The 17,387-nt window shown below is 43.6% G+C and overlaps 1 protein-coding gene across 1 annotated transcript in view; it reads right to left on the bottom strand.

The window, feature by feature from the left end:
• The window catches only part of si:ch211-210g13.5 (inactive phospholipase C-like protein 2), a 68,872-nt gene that overhangs the window by 19,560 nt on the left and 31,925 nt on the right, over positions 1-17,387 (bottom strand). Inside the window, exon 2 of the mRNA XM_034594237.1 lies at positions 4,436-6,922. Coding sequence (XP_034450128.1) covers positions 4,436-6,922 — 2,487 coding nt within the window. The remainder of the gene's footprint in view (positions 1-4,435; positions 6,923-17,387) is intronic.

The following is a 17,387-nucleotide window of genomic DNA, read 5'->3' as shown; positions in this document are numbered from 1 at the left end:
CAATTTAATCTCAACTGTTCTGCCAGCCTCAGTTTTCCTCTCTGTCTCTGGCTCAGTCTCCGCCTTTGCTGTCTGTTTTCCAGCCCCAACACGACCAGTCTCTGCACGTCTGAGTTCAAAGTCCGCTGCTCCAGCAACCAGGCAACTGTCCCACACAGCGTTTCATTCTTCTGCCAGCATGGGAATTTAAGCTGGTTTTTCACACAGCACCCTTTGGTTAAGTGACAGCATGAAAAAGCGAGTGTGACAGAGGGAGGCTGGGAGACGAGAAAGGGACGGAGAAAGACAAAAAAATAAAAAGCAGTGGAAAAGAGAAATCTGGGATGAGCCAGAACTGCAAGGACATGGAGAAGAGTGAGTGTGATGATGAGGAAACATGAGGTCAGGTAAGAAAGCATAAAAAGAGAAGAAAGGGGACAGTACAAGAGAGAGAACAAGCCATTGTTGGTTTTTGGGAATCAGTCCACACACTCTGCAGTGTGGGAACCAGCTGTCTCCCGGGGCTAGACCTCTAGCTCGGCAGGAAAATCCCCCTCAACCGCCCTCTCTCTACCTGAGAGGATGTCACTGCGAGGCTTGACCTTCCTGTAGGCCGAGAGGGTGGCCAGGGGATACGGTCGTCATCTGTATGCTGAACCTCAGCTACAGCTAACACCTCTTGGGGCAGTTGAGCACGGCCGCGGAGGAACACAATGGTGGAAGCGGGACAGCTCTGAGGCTCTGGAATACGTGCCGGTGTGTGACTATGGCCGTGTGCGAATTGTGAGCACGTACGTGTTTATGTCTCGGTGTGGTCTGAGCTGAAGTCATTAGCATTCATTGTGCCTCGTATAATTGCATGCATGTGTGTGAGGGACCACATGCATAAATGTTTTTGCGGCATAAAAGCCATATTGTTTCCAACCCATGGCGTTACAAAAGCCAATGAGAGGCTTGTGTTTTTAATTACTCCCTTCCCCCCACTTTACTCCCCTTCCAACATTCCCAAATGAGAGCTCTGTGTCCGGTTACAACACTGCTTTTGTTTCTCTTTGCCCCTCTCTCTCTTCTATCTGTGCACCTCTCTCTCTCCCTGCAGCGTTGAGTCGTGCTCAATGGACCCATGATGGCACACTCACACATTACAGCAAATAAAAAATAAATTCCAGGCGGGCAACTCTCCTCTAGCTCCATCAACACTTTATGAGGTCCACGGGCAGCAGCACACACTCTCCTACAGAAATAATTGATTTGTTGTGGAGTTCTACATACGAGGCATGGCAACCAATCATGTCTGCCCACTATTCAGTGTTCATGGATTTCCTCAGTGTTTTTAACAATCAAATGGACTTCTTCTTTCAGTGGTTATTCAAAGCATGCCACCTGGATGCTTTGCTGCTTGAGGATAAAAGGAATCATAAAAGAGCTCGCTGAGGTGAAATAATGCTTTTGACGGCAACATCTAAAGTGTGTGCGTGTGTGTCTGTGTGTGTGTGTACGTACAGCTTTCCTGGCTCTGGAAGGATAGATTTAAGTTACCAAGGGGACAAAAGATGGGTGGCATATGGTTAGCACTGTCGCCTAACAACACAACGGCTCCAGGCTCGAACCATACACGTCAAATAAATGTTACTCAACTATAGGTAGTTCTTCTCACATGTCCAAGTGTTCATTGAGCACTTCATTAATTGGTTTTAATTGGTGTTATTTAATGCTATAAAAAAGGGGCTGAAATGTCATGATTGGCAGCAGAGACTGACTCATGATTGGTTAAGTCTGTGTATTGATAGGACATCACTGTTCAAACCCCTCGATGCGCAGAATCTGGCTCCAAATGCACAATATGGCAACATTTGTCCCTGGAGACTCTATTGCCTGTAGGTGTGAATGGTTGCTAGTCAGTATAAATATAGTCAACCCTGGAATATGCTGGCGACCTGTCCTGCCCTGCCTCTCGCCCACTGTCAGCTCGCATTGGCTCCTTCCCACCCGAACCCTCAAAGTTTAAGCTGTTAAGATAAAGGATGGATGGATGGATGGATGAATGGATGGCTGGGTATGAAAGATATGTCTATCTCTTGTTAATGCAGAGTCTTAGCTTCAAGTCAAGAGATTCAGAGGTTTCCGGTCTGGTTGCTACCTTGTGGGAGGTTGGCCCCAGGCCGTGTTGCTGCCCTCTGGATCCACGACACCAGGCTCCACACAAATAGCCTCCACAAAGCTTTCACAACACTTTTTACATTTAAAAGGCAAAGGCCTTATTCCACCTTTATTTATCCCTTTCATAGCCTTCCTCTTAACTTCACGTCTTTCATTTATTCCTTCAACTTTGATCTCTTCATTTCAAAAAGAAACATTTCCATTTCAAACACGAGGGTGGTGTGGTTTGGATTCAACGCTGTTTGATCAGGTTGAAAACACTGATTCACATTTAATCATCTGTCCACCCAATGACATTTTTCATCAAGGCCTATGCATTGAATTCTAAAGCCATTTATTATGAGAGACGATTCAAAGCCTGTGACACATGACATGTCTGATTATTTCCATTTTAAATAAGCGTTTTACAGACGTTTAAGATGTATTTGATTAGTCTGTGTCAGATTTACAGGGCTGTCTTCACAGTGAGCCATGTTTCATTAAATGTTTCTGTGCTTATCACATCCGAGCAAAGATTGGGATCTGATATCAAACTGCTATGGTGTCCATTTGTCACAAACTAGGCATAATCCAACAAGAAGAGTTTTGGCTCGGCCAGAAAGTACCACAGCATTATCTTTCATAATGATTGTTCATTAGTTGCTCGTATTCACACTTTTATTTCCAACAGTTTTCCTGAAATTGGCTTCTTCTTAGAGTCTAATCAGGCTGTAATTTGAAAATGTTACTCTAATGAATTTTATAGGATCACTTTCCCCATAAGAACACTAAGATGTTTCTCTCTTTCTTGGGGCATTGGGGAGTAAAATGATCATAACATGCCTAGTTCTACGACTGAAAAATGCTTTACAAAAAGCCGCAGGAGCTCTTATCACATCTCATTGAGTTTGGTCTGGTCTTTTGTTTGCTGTGCCATTAGACTGAAGTTACCGCTCAATAAAGACAGATGGACAGAGCTTGGTATTTATGACTTACATTAATGAAAAGGAGAGTTATATGTGGCTTCTTGATGTCTCCTTACATGAGACATTAACATTTGTTTGATTTTACGCCTGTGTCAGTCAATCATTCACAAGACAGCAGGGGACTGGTGAGATATCAGGGGTTTGTCAACTACTCATTAGCACACATATTTAAGTGAGACATGTGTTTATAAGCAAACTATAAATACATAAAAGGTTTTTGTTACATTAATGAGAAATCACTTCATGTGATGCTCATGTAAATTTGTCTACTCAACTGTGACAAGTTACTTTTTTATATTCTACTATTGTATTTATAACAGTCTTTAGGTAAAATAAATAATGATCTCTTCCTTCATTCTTTTACATTACTGCCTCATTTTTGTAATACTTGCACAGTAGCAATTATGTATTTTGAAATGTTATATGAGGACTGTTTAAAGTATATTCTTAAATAAGTAAGAAAAAAAGCTTGTTTGGGGGTTTGACTGTTAGATCAAAGCAGATTTACATACTACTTACTTTTGATCTCTTTTACATGTAACGCGATTATGTTGACACATTTTTCCGAGTAGACAGAGCATTGTTGTCAACAGTTCAAAATGAACACAGCAAGATTTATTTTATTTAGAAAACTATCAGAGCAAGACCAAGCCTGCCACTCTGACAACCAAGAAACACAACGGCGAATGAAAAACGCTCCCTACCCCTAATTTGAAGGGCGAGAAAATGAGAAAAGCTTTGCATCACACCCTTCAGTCATCACAAACTAAATAATAAACTGCACTGAAAGACTTCTGATTCTTTTAATGTGCCAAAAATTCTCCATGGTTACTTATCTTCATTTGTTCATGTAGAGGAGTAGAGCACTAAGTACCTAGCAACCCAGTCATCTCCCCGGGGCAGTAATTGTCCCTCATTAATGATTACACTATTCATAAACCTTATAATTGTACAGCAATGTCACTTTATTACAGCTCTCTTCTGCAACATTAATAGAGCACAATTAGAGACAAGCCCCTATCCACAAGAGCAAGTGAAATTAGTCCAATCAGAAACAGTTACATCAGTTTGGAACTCTTAAAGAAACAACTTTTTCACATACAAACATCCAACAAAATACACAAATTTAGGAAATGGGTGTCGACGACAGCTTAATAGAGCAGGCCAGTTATGCCAAGATAAACCCCATCATCAAAAAGCAGTTTAAGGCAATCAAAAGGAAAAAGGTTAAAAGAAAAATCCTATTCCATATAACCCAGTGTAACAGAAAAAATATCATCAATGATTTTGAGTCAATCTCTCATAAATACTGTAAGTCTGTAGTTCCTTACCTGCACATTCTCTCTGAGGTCTGTGGCCTCCCTGAGGGGCTGGGTGGATGCCCTGAAGAGCTCATCTACTACTTTGATCCCTGTGGTCTTGGTGGTGGTGTACTCCCGCGCCTTTCTACCTTTCCTGACAGACAGACCCCTCTTATGTGCCTTTCCTCCACCTCTCCTGTTGGTGATGGCTACATGGACAAACAGGGTGGTGTTAGGTAGGAACTCTCCCGTAAGAGACTGTAGAGGGACATGTCTGTAGCCTGGCTGTAGGCACTCAAATGGGATGGTGTACTGGCCAATGAACTCGTCTCCAATGTAGTCGTCATCAAGCACCACAAAGCGCAGTACTGCAAGTTCTGGTAAATTGATCTGGAATTCAAAGCTCTCATCAAAAATAGGATTATCGCCATTCTGGGACACAGTCTTGGTTCTTTGCTCAGCACAGTCAGCTGGGATGCCATGGATCTCCACATATATGTAGGGTTCCACCACATCACCCTTTGCAGCAGAGCCGCGAGGCTTGGGCAGATTCTGCCCACTGATGACCTTAATGTGAAGAAGCTGGGCAGACACCCCAGGAAGGGAGTCTCGGGCATTGGCACTGAAGTAGGACACCTCCTCTCTCATGATCGCTGGTCGCAAAACATACCCACAGTTGCCATTTTGCCGAAACCAACCAAGGTTGAGGTCCATCATTAAGCCTGGGGTTTGGTAGTTCATGGCCACAATCTGGCAGCCACACTTCCAGAAATCCTGGGGGTTCATGTTGCTGGCATCAATTCTCATAGGTGTGGGATACACCCTGGAGAGAAAGCGCTTGTTATAACAGACAAATTCCTCTGGGAACTCATTGGCAAACCTGTTTGCATCTACCTCATTGAAGGAACAAATCTCCCAGTATTTTTGGTCCCTCTTAGAGAACTCAAAGTCCCTGAACTGGACAGACTTGCAGAGAGATACAAGATCAGACAGCTCCCTGCACAGTCTGAGTCTCTTGAAGCCCAAGCCATTTATATGGTTCCTCTCATCAGACCCAAGTCTTCGAGACATTTCCAGACCCTCCTCCTCATCTGTCACATCCCCTTCAGCATCAGTGCTGCTGGCCGGTAGCCTCTTACCCTTGAGTAGAATTTTACCTTTGAGTTTCTCAGGGGAGGGTAGGTAGTTTTCCTCCTTGTTGGGGGGTTCAACATACAGCTTATCACCAAGAATCTTCTTCACATGCTGTGCCATGACCTTCTGCTGGGGGATGCAGCAGTGGGCAACCAGGCAGAGAATTAGGGCATACTCAGAGGTCTCAAAAGCGTATTGGTTTATAATGTCCAGGACTTTAGAGAAAGCAAGCTGTGAGGCAACCGAACTACCTACATACACCACGGGTTCATTATCTGGGCCATCCCATACAATGACCTCAATGCTGCGACAGCCCATCCTCAGAGCTCGGATGTAGCTGCTGATGTCTGATGAACCCCAGAAATGGTCTTCCAAAAGGGAGGCATTATGCGAGGAGTTGATGTAGTAATGGGACAGAGGTTGGGTCATATCCTGGCACACACGTTTGTGCTGGGGGTCAAAGATGTGGCATTCGGAGGAGAGGAGGTAGTGTGTAAAGCCATCAATGGAGAGGTAGCTCCTTTCCCTGCCTTCAGCGGATGGCTCAAATTTATGAACAATATCCCTGCACATGTCCTCCGTTACAGCTTCTACACCCTGCTCCACCTCAACAAATAGCATCAGATCTTTACTGTCCAGATACTCCTTGTTACTTGAGAACTGCACCAGTAAGAAGAAAATCTCTGGCCGTGTGCAGAGCTCACAGTAGGCCTCCACAAAGGTGTCCATGTTTATTGCCTCTCCGTATTGGTCTTTAGCTTTCTGGAGTTCCTTGAACTTCAGCTCTATCCTAGACTCTTTCATTCCAGGGTTGAGTCCTTTGATTATCTGGGTGGCCCTAAACATGTCTATGTGTCCTTCCTTTTCCATATCTGCTAGCTCAAATACTGAGCCAATCCATGAGGTTCTCAGACTCGGTTGGCTGGGCTCCACCATGTTCACAGTGTGTCGGCCATAAGACACCAGATACCTCAGGCCCATAACCCAGGTGCTGACAACGTCTGCCGTACTGGCTACCAAATCTAACGACTCATAGTTATCCCCATAGATGATTGAGAAGGCGCATTCATCAGGGAACTGATCTGAGAGACCATTGCTGCGCAAAACAGGAGTTTTCTTCCCCAAACGGACCTCCTTAATGCTCTTGATCTCCAGTTTGGCTTTCTCTGAATCCTTCTTGGATGGCTCCCAGCGGAGCCAGTGCATGTCTGGGTCCAGCAGGAAGTATCGGTTGTACATGCGTGAGTTGGAGCGCACCTTCTTCATCTCACAACCCTCCATCATGAAGGCCATGCAAGCAGCTGTGCTGTTGATCTTGCGGTCATTTGGCATTGAACTAAAGGACACCGTCTTCTTCCTCACCTGCCTCTGTTTGGAACCATCCTGGAAACAAAAGAATGGGGGGGGGGGGGGTGATGGAGAAGAGAAATAGTTCTTGATTAGACTAAGATTTTATTTGAATTCAAGAAATAGCAGCTAAAACAATTGTGTATAGAAGGGGAGGGAGATAGATTAGAGAGCAGCTTTACACAAAGACAGATACATTCAATTGTTATAGAAAAACCCTACATACAAATACAAGCTATTATGCTGCTAAAAGACTACTGCAATAAATACAAATATATAGCTAGAGCAAACAGCTAGTGGTGTTTTTACAAAATGCAACTGCTTGGCTTATCATACATCATATCACTCCTGTTTTAGCTGTCTTAAATCAATACTGACAGACTGTATCGCTGAACTGCTGCTCTCTTATGAGCTAGTGTGCATCCTTGTGTCTTCAGGAAGAGGCCTTCTGGATGTTCTCAAGTGCAAAAGATTAAAGGTGACCAGGCTTTGGCACTCAGGGGCCCTGAGCTCTGGAGCTCCCAGTCTGAGGCTGTGAGACTCACAGAATCAGTAACATTTAAAAAATGAATTCCTTTTTAAAAAAGGCCTTTTATAAATGTTTATGTTTCATCTTGCACTATGTTTTATTTGTTTATTTTCCTGCTTTTGTCCTATATTTGCTGGATGGTTTAATGGTGGTGTGGCTTTGTTTTTATTTCATTTTGCCTTTGTTAAGCATTGCAATACTGTTTTGAAAGGTGCTATATTATTACCATTAGCAGTGTTATTACAGTGGTGAGTGGGCACCATATGGTGTCTTCTGTGATATTTGACTATTGAAATTGTAAAGATGATCCGATTTTTCCCATAATATATTCATCACAGGCCGATGGCCTCAGGAATAATTTTATGCTCATTTAAAAATTGCTTCTCCTTGTCTAATTATTCTGCTTATAGTTAAACTTGCATAACTTCATTTAAAGGCAGAGACCTTCTGGGGTATTCCCTTGGGACAAATCATAGTATACTGCACGAGGCCTGTTTCATTTTAAAACTGGACTTCTGCCGGAAATTTTGGTGTACAAAACTAGAGATTCTGTCTCGGTTTGGCTGAACTCACATCGATGTGATCTCTCTAAAACAGTTTTAGGAACTTTAAAACCGGTTTCATGTTACCTCATAATTGCAAATGAGATTATCTGGATAAATATTCACCATGTGGGAGACCCATGTGGGAAACATGCATTGGTGGCCAGCCAATTCCGAGGTCATTGAAGTGTTTGTTGAAACTCAGAGGAGACCGTCGCTCTACAACGACCCAGACGAGAGCCAAACTGGTGAAAGTATTAAAATAGATGCTCAAAACACCACATGCCATGACATGGCTGAACTTCTGCAGCTTTTAGGTCTGTGAGCCGTGCTGGCAGAAAGCAGAAAGACAGTGCTGTCCTATTTCCACACAAGTCTGTGGTTAGCTGGATAGCATGAATGCAGATGCCCTGGTTATAGGCTTTGAAAATGGGCTTGTTGAATGCATACCACAGAGAACACTACATTAAAATCAAATCTAAACCTTTCCACAAATGACTGTAGACTGCCATTGTTGAAACTCAGAGGGATCACATATTCTCTTTGTGAACAACTATTGCAATGGTGACATGACAGTGGTGATGTTAGATTATAATACAAAATAAATGTAAGTAAAGCAGAGTAATCTCTATACTCTTTCTTGTTCCACACCTCTTGGTCTTTTTTCAGTTTCAAAGAAAAAGAAAGATACAAAGAGCAAAGGGCCTCCAAGGCTATGAAGGAGAGAGTATGTCTTCCCCCGTAGACAGTGACTGCCTGTACAGGTTTGATGGATCTCCCCAGTGCGTGGTTCAACACTAGCCACAGTGAAACACCTCAGAGCCATCTGTCTTCCACCTGACGGTCAGAGGCAGATGACGCCTGGCACCTCATCACAATTAATGAGCGCCACTTCATGCAAAGCTGAAGAAAAGACATGATCATCACTCTCTGCTTTTTGCCCTTGTTTTACGACCTCTATCTCTTTACCTCACACATAAGTACTCACCATGATATTTTCCACATCACGTAATCCACATAATTCTTCAGAGATAAATATGGTTGAAAATACCTTCTGAAATTTTCAGCTAGTGCCTTTACTGATCTTGCAACAGATGCTGTTTTGTGTCCAATGGTGCTGGGACTACCTGGGTTGCTCCCTATGTGTGAGAATAGAGGTAACCTAGAAACCGAGGTAACAAAGAGGTCTATTTTTTAAAAAACAGAACAAAAACACATTTGATCTATCCTCTGATTTGCAAAATCAGCCAGATGGACATGAACACTGACTGGGATATTGGGGACATGTGTAGAAAGCTCAGCTGACTCTGCAGACACTGCAGTGGTAAGAATGGGGGTCTGTTCAGGTCTGTGTGTTGTTTCCAGGCCTTCTTTAGGGAAGTAGAAGCCACAGAGGGTCAAAGTGTGTGAGGGGTAATCTCATGTCCCATTAGCATGCTGTTACAATTAATTGGACCACCAGGCAAGACAAAATGCTGCTATCCTCAGCCTCTTCATCATAACCAAGCAGGCAAACTGTGGGTTTGATAGGGCTCATTTCACACACTATTGAAATTGAAATTTAAAATCATAACACCGGTGACCTAGAGGTTAAAAAATGAATTAGTCATGATGATTATTTCAGTTAAATCTTTTCTGTTACACATCTTTCTGGCTTATTTAAAAAAATATAGAGTCTATATTTTCCTACATGCAGCCGTCACTTTTCCCTTGATTGAGCATGGTTGGGTCACACGCTCACCACTTTTTTTACAGCCCCTGGGGTCTTTCCTGGTAGAGATGTCAGTATTCCTGTGTGTGTGTGTGTGTGTGTGTGTGTGTGTGTGTGTGTGCTTCTGGCTCGGCTGCCTGTTGCTGCTGTTGCCACGATGATGTGAGGGTATTTTGGTGATCCTCCACACCTACCCCCATCCTCTTTCCTGTCGTACCGCTGGCCGCCCCAGGCTGGGTCAAACACTCCCTGATGGAAAGGTGAAACTGCTGGGGCAAGGCAGGCTGTGAAACGAGGCCCCCAACATCCTCTAAAGGGCAGAGGTATGTCAAACACACTCTACCTCCCGTCACTGTTGTCACACCAGAGGCTGGGCAACGGGACGAACTCAACGCAAGACGTGAAGAACTCAACTCTGGGGAGGCAATTAATGCAACATGAGCTCTCAGGTTGCCTGTTGCACTGCAGTGCACCACTGACTGGAGTATGCAAAAACAATAATGCTTTAAAATGGTAAGGGCATGGCTTCTTTTTATAGACTTCCAATTTTGTATAGTTCTAGGATAATTATATTTCCAATCAGATGGTTAAATCTAGGCAGCACAGTGGTGCAGTGGTTTTCTATGTGGAGTTTGCATTTTCTCCCAGTGTCTGTGTGGGTTTACTCTGGGTTTACTCCGGCTTCCTCACAGTCCAAATACACGGAAACTGGGGTAAGGTTAATTGGAGACTCTAAAACGACTGTAGGAGTGAATGTGAGCGTGAATCATTGTTTGTCTCTATATGTTTGCGCTGCGATTCACTGGTAATCTGTCCAGGGTGTGACCCGCCTGTTGCCCAAATGTCAGCTGGGATTGGCTCCAGCTCCCTGCGGTATAAAGATAAGTGGGATAGACAATGGATGGTCACCTCTTAAAGCAATGTAAATAGGAAGTGTGTCCTCTTGGCTTTTCCTGTACTACCCAAGTGTGTCCTGGAATACAGCAGTCTTAGAAAGAATAATGTCTATCATCTCATTAGTGTGTGTGTGTGTGTGAGTATGTATGTGTAACCCCGACCAAAACCCCCAGGGGCTTACTCAGCAGCCTGATCTCTTGTTATGTCAGGAAACACAAGAAAAAGTCTTGCTCTGGCTGCTAATGTGGTGGCGTGACAAGTCGCCTTTTTGTACACACACTGACAAACACAACGTTATACTGCAGCACAACATTTCAGGGCTAAAAAGAGTGTGCGTGTGTCTCACAGGACTGTCAAATGTTAGTATGACCAGAGTGCAGAGCTACTCAACCTGATTTTGAACACATGGAGGATGACTCTCTCTCCCCTGGAGGTCTTCCTGTGGGACCCTCGACATACTGCCTCTCTCACTACCCTGACCCACTTCCTCCCCATTCCACCAAAACCTCCAACCCACCCACCTCCATGTCACGGCTGTGCTGCTGGCCGCCTGCCACTAGCTACTCCTTGCTCCTATCATATCTCAACTCTAAAACAGGTCTGCAGAAAGTAGTTCAGGCACGGCTCAGTTGCTCTCGCCCACAGAGCTACTGTTTCATTCGTGTGTGTGTGCAATGTGAAACGGTGAATAAGGCAACCGGGGACCATGGGTAATGGGGAGCGAAGACAGAACAGAACAGAGCAGAACAAACCGAGGCCCTCTTGATGACCAACTTTCCAAAATATGAGTCATAGTGTGTGTGTGTGTGTGTTGTTGTTTGCCTGTATGTGTCCTGGAGGATCATAGGATCAATGTCAACAAACACACAGAACATCCTGGCAGACAGCGAGTCACAGCTAAGCCACATCAATGCACATGTTGACATGAAAAACACAGAGAAATCAAACCACACAGTAACAGAGCCGTGTTTACTTTGTTTTGATGGTGAGGTGTTACTCTGTCTCACTAACTAGAAGGAAACTCATGTACACAGAGCTTTTCTGCAAACTACTGACATTAAAGACAATATCCATTCCCTGATATAGATTAAATATTTGTTACCGTACAGTAATAAATAAAGATCACTCCCTCCTAAATTCCCTGGATCTGCCCCCTTTATTAAATCCTCTCTTAAAGTGAATGGGTTCTTGCTTGGCCCATACCTCACCCTTCCACCAGGTTTCAATAAAATCGGTTCTGTAAATTTGGCGTAATCTTGCTAACAGCAGTGAAACTCTTTCTTTCTTTCTTGGCAGAAGGAATAACATTATGATGAAGGCTGTACTGTAAATGTGGTCTACTTGGATACAAAATGGAGCAATAATTTACTTTGCCAATGTTAGATCATTTCTGCAATTTAGATTTCCATCCCTCTAAAGAAATGACAGTTTTATTACACATCAGTGTGCTTTGCTTTCCTTAATCTTCTCAAACAAGGTAGGGCAAGATTCAAGTGAAGGTCAAGTGAAGATGCACTGAACACCATTCTCCGCAGAAGCCCCCGACGTGACTAATCTGAGAACTCTGGCTTTTGCCTTGAAGGACGTCATAGCTCAGTGAGCTCTGGTCTACATGAGGATGAGGTATGTGTGAGGTCACCATCAGAACAACCCACCCCCCACCCCTCCAAATGTCTAGGCTGCCCACCACTGCCCAGAGGCACGACACTGCCTCGTCCTTCCCACATCCAAGATGGTTACACAAACTGACATCTGAATCCTGCCACACACAGCTCAGGGCAGACGTCATTCGGTCTCTAACAGGCTCTCCTACCCAAAACTGCACGGAGGGATACATCTGGAGAAAAAGAAAGGGAGAGAAAGGGGTAAAGTGGATCTATGCTAAGGTTTTACAGTCTCATAAAGAAAGATAGAAGGCACGATTGATAGAACTTGAAAAAGAGGTTATATTTAATGAGCTTAATGTTGCCCTAATTTGTTTAGAGGATTTGGCAATGCTGTGCAACCTTAATGCCAATAAAGCAAATTAAATTGAATTGAGGAACTAAATTTACATATGGGAAAGAGGGATGGAGAGATAAATGCAATGCCAGTTTCATTTCGCCTTGGCAACATGGCATTGTTATCTGTCAAGCCAATAAAGCATCTTCAAAGTGAATGCAGATTTTGGAAATAGGGGAGCCGAGGGAGGGATGTAGAGAATAAAGTGAGGCAGACAAGGGAAAGAGAGTCAGAGGGGGAGAGAAGCTGGGCCTGTCATCGTTTGTCACAGTAATCTCTCATGTGGGCGACTGCTTAAATTCCCACAGCACTCGTCTCAGCCGCATATCGTGCAACTCATCGCACCATCTTAGTGCGGGTTTTGCAGAACACGAACATAATGTGTGAATAGGCGAGAAAATCGAAGGTCTGAGAGGGAATGTGAGATGCGTGAATTGAGTGTGTGCAGACACGCTGTGTGTTTGTTCCGGCGAACGAGCGCATTTACATTTTCATCCAGGTGGTGCATTGTGCACAACAATCGCCGGGCCGGTCCTCAAACATAAAGCCCCGGCTCGGGTGTTAACTCGCTTTCTGCGCTCATATTATAAGTGGAAATCCCTGAGAGAACTCTGCAAAAACCAAAGAGCACCAAACACTCTCACTAATAACTGGCCCACAGAGAAGGGAGGTCAATGCTATCGAGCTATGGAACCACAGAAAAAAAAAACACAGAGTGCTACCCTCCAGTTTAGATACTTCAGTCACAAAGCATTTATGTTTAAAGTACATTTATTTAGAAAATCAATCATGGAATACGATCAATACGTTCAGTATCTAGGAATTTGGTCATAAATCAAATCACTAATCTACCTGAGGTCAATACACATTTGCATGCACAAATGCACACACGCTTGTCAGGCACAAATGGCAGGCTCTCCTGTGGCCTCTCTATCACGCTAACCTCAATGTCCCCGGCTGCTCTCCTCATGCTTTCCATAACCTCACGTCACCAATGGGGCCAATTATTTCTCGCACATCCTATTTCGAGAGCTCTGTTCAGGTGAGTTTCTGCAGGTTGGTTCTCATGTGTGCTCGCGTGCATGCTTGGTGACAGAGAGATTCTTTTGCACGGTCAAGTCACATCCACTTCAAGTGAGCTTGCTCTCTTATCAGCCGGTGGCCATGCTCTTCCATCGACAAGGAGTCAACTGTTAATCTCAGCCTCCAATCACTCTGGGTGATTGTGTTCCTGTCAGGTCATGTTGGTAATTCTGTAGAAGCTGGTGGTAAATTAGAGCCAAATAATCCTTGTATCCAGAGGGGGAGGCAAGAAGGGGTTGTCTGTCCTCGGATTCCTTAAAATCTCCTGACGATTGTTTTCCCGGGGTTACCTGAGGATGTTTGAAGGTTCTTTCATCTACAGGATTTCTACCTTACATCTCCTCTTCTGACTTATCCAACCATAGAATGTATACAAAGATGGACAATGAATATTCACTTCCTCTCACTGTAAACAAAATTTTGCCAAAAATGGTATGGAGCCATGGTATTGTGGTTCCACTGAAAAATGACAATCTTTGAATTTTGTTTTGTTTAGCCCAAGTCAGATCCACTAATATGGAGGAGGCAAGGTTTGTGACCTATTCCTTTAAGATGATCCAGAAGATGATTTGGCTTCACCTTTGGGATCTGTTATATCATCCATCTTTTTATATGGTCTGTGATTCCAGCTCTCTAAAGACTCCAGCGCCCCCTGAGACGACAGGGTTCAGTTCTCACTCGGGGCACCCGGACATCTAAAAAGGCATGCAGCTGCTCAGACACATTGCATAAGACCCTTCACAAAATGGCATCCCTTGCTACTGCTGTCAAATGAAAAATCTTTATCTCTTAAAGCATCAAAGCTGCAATCTGAACCACTGCACCGTGGTGTTTCAGTCTCTGAGTGATGGAGAAAAAGCTTGAGCGTTTTGGAAGAAAAAACCTCATAACAAGCAGATTAGCTGTTCCTTGATCACTTTATACTGAAGGCACAAAAAAAGGGACAAGAGAGTATTTGCTTTGCTTGTGTGGATGAAATTGTTTATTTTTTTGTTGGATTAGTCACTTCTTGAAAATGAAAAAGGGACAGCTTCATTTTATCTGGGCAAACATGAAACCCATTGAAGGGGTAGTGTTGTCCCATTTCTCTTTGTGATTTAGGGGTAGTGGCCATCTAGCCCTTCAAACACCCCTTCAACCGTAGTGTATTCAGGACCCCCCTAAAAACTAAAGTCCAGACGGAAATTCCCCAATGCTTTATGAACAAAGAAGCAAATCAACATGCTGGCCGCTTTGGGTAAAATCCAAAAGTATTATCTTGCAAAATAGCCATGAACATTTTTAGAAATCCTCTGGAATATCTTATTTTAATCCTGAAGCAAAAGGTAACGTTCGTTACTCCCCTGTCCTGTATATGAAAAGCATTTCCTGCTCATATTATAACGTTTTCAGTGCGGGGCCGAAGTTTCTATAGACAAGACTAATGTTGCATTGAAATAATCGATGTAAACACGCGACTGACCTTGTATTGATCAATAGATCAATTTGTCCCCTCTGTCCTGCAGTTGTCAGATGTGTCACTATTATAATGTTGGTTGATATTCTTTGACACTGTAATAACGTTGGCTGGTTGCTGAAGATGCATCGATTGATGTCCCAATTCCTAAGGGAAGATTTTCTAGTCCTCTCCCTTGTGGCTCCGTTTGGAGGGGACACTCCCAGCAAAGTGGTTCTTCATATTTTAGGGTTAGGGCCAAGGGAGAGGAATTGAGACTGGGCATAAGTCGCCTGTGGTAGATAAGTGAGGCTGGTTTGCATTTTCAACATCATACAATCAGGGTTGCTCCAGGTTTCAACAAGTTAAATTTAAGACTCTTATAATAACTCTTAAAATATAAGACATATGTCAAGTACGACAGATATGGAGGAATATCAAACTTCTCCATAATTGAAGATAAGGCAAAGTAGCCTAATAAGAAATGCTTTTAGGTAGCTCTTACTTAAGGGTATCCGTCGTCTTTCCTAAAGCCAAGCCGAGCGTGCTGCTTTCCCTGAGCCAAAGACTGACTGAATCTCACAGCACACACACAGCTGTGTTACCTTCCAAATCAAATCAAATCAAAAAAAATTATTTAAATTTGAGATGCAGGGGTTTTTTTTATCTGATAACGGCCGTATGCTAACAAGCTGACAGCCCTGTGCCAAGCCTCTCACAGCCATCACTGCTGGAGGCACTCATTGAGACATAACTATGTTTAATACTCCACCATGGTCTGCATTGCTTTAATTAAACAGCGCTGTCTCGTCTCAGAGCATTTCTCTCATTACATTCATTACCACAGTGTTGTCTCATTTCCCCAAAATGGTCTCCAGCCACAGGCACTGGATCTTGGCCGTGTTTAACAAAGATATGAAGGATGTTGGGGGGGGGGGGGGGACGACGACAGTGTGTTTGCAGAACCGATGACTGGTGGAAGGATAAGCGTTGACAATGGCACATTGACACCGGGGTCTCGTCATCACTCCTCTCCTCTCTCTGTATTGCTTGTTCTTTTACTCTCTTGCTATTGTTTGCTCTCCGACTTTGTCTCCCTCTCTGTCACTCAACCTTTGCGTCTCTCGGCTCCTGAAATAATTTATTTTTTCTCCCCCCCCTTGCTCTCTCTGTCTCTTTCTTGACATATATGCCTTCATACAACACTAATAAAGAGATGAGATTGATACTGGGAAACAATTAAGGTCTGACTAGCAGCGTGCTGGACGTTTCCACCCTGTGGGAAATGATCTATCACTTCCTCAATAACATCTGACAGAGGCAGCCTGCTTTGAACCTGCCCACAATGAATGGTCTGCCTGAGCGTCAGGCGCAACAAAAGGAGAAGCCAGAGGAATTTGTTGAAGTACACAAGCATACACACACACGGACATGTACAGGATGTGGGAGTTTGGCATTCCTCTTTGGTTTCTTCTCAATATGTCTGCTTAAGACTGCAGCTCACTTTGAACAAGACGTGAGAATGTCTCAGCGGCAGCGCTGCCAGATGTGACCTATCTCCGATCCTTCCCACCAAAAACTTTGCATGGGACGTCTCCGAAGCACTGGCCATATTTACAGCCTGTGGCCCGCAGAGTGGCTGAGACTGACATATTTATTACAGCCAGGCGGAGGAAGCTGAGGATGAGCGGGAGGCTGGTTAACAACAAATGTCACCATGCTGGTCCCGTGCCACACGTCTCTGCAGTGCTGAACCCCAGCCTCAGACACAATGATTGTAGGAAATGACAGCTTGCCACAAGAGTACAAGGTAACTTTGTTACAATGAGGGAAATATGAGTGATGTTATCAGTTATGATAAATATAAACTTTATTTCTATTGAACCTTACAAGGTGCTTCACACAAGAAAATACAGGAGTAATAAACGCCAGATGTTGCTGGGATGTTATGCTTAACTCCTTTTTTGATACTATTACGATACTTGGGTGATCCTAAATGTATTGCGATCAATATTACGATAAATTGCGACTGTATATCATGAGTTATATTTGCAAAAACAATGCACATCAGATGACAGTCAGTCTTCTGAGTTTGATTTATATTTAGGTGTTCCTGCTTATCAAACTAGTGTCCGCCCTTTTCTCCTTTCTTGCATCTGCTTTTTATTTTCCTGAAACATGATGACGTAAGATGTCACATAGCAAAACAGCTCTTTCCACTTTGCCTATGCAATAGGAAGCAAATGAAGCAACTTTGTTTGAATTTTATCGATCCAGGAAGAAAAAAGTTGATTCAGAAATCG

This window comes from Hippoglossus hippoglossus, chromosome 8 (genome assembly GCF_009819705.1).
Source record: "Hippoglossus hippoglossus isolate fHipHip1 chromosome 8, fHipHip1.pri, whole genome shotgun sequence".
Taxonomy (NCBI): domain Eukaryota; kingdom Metazoa; phylum Chordata; class Actinopteri; order Pleuronectiformes; family Pleuronectidae; genus Hippoglossus; species Hippoglossus hippoglossus.
Note: the sequence above shows the minus strand (reverse complement) of the source record. Positions and strands in the feature narration are given on the sequence as shown.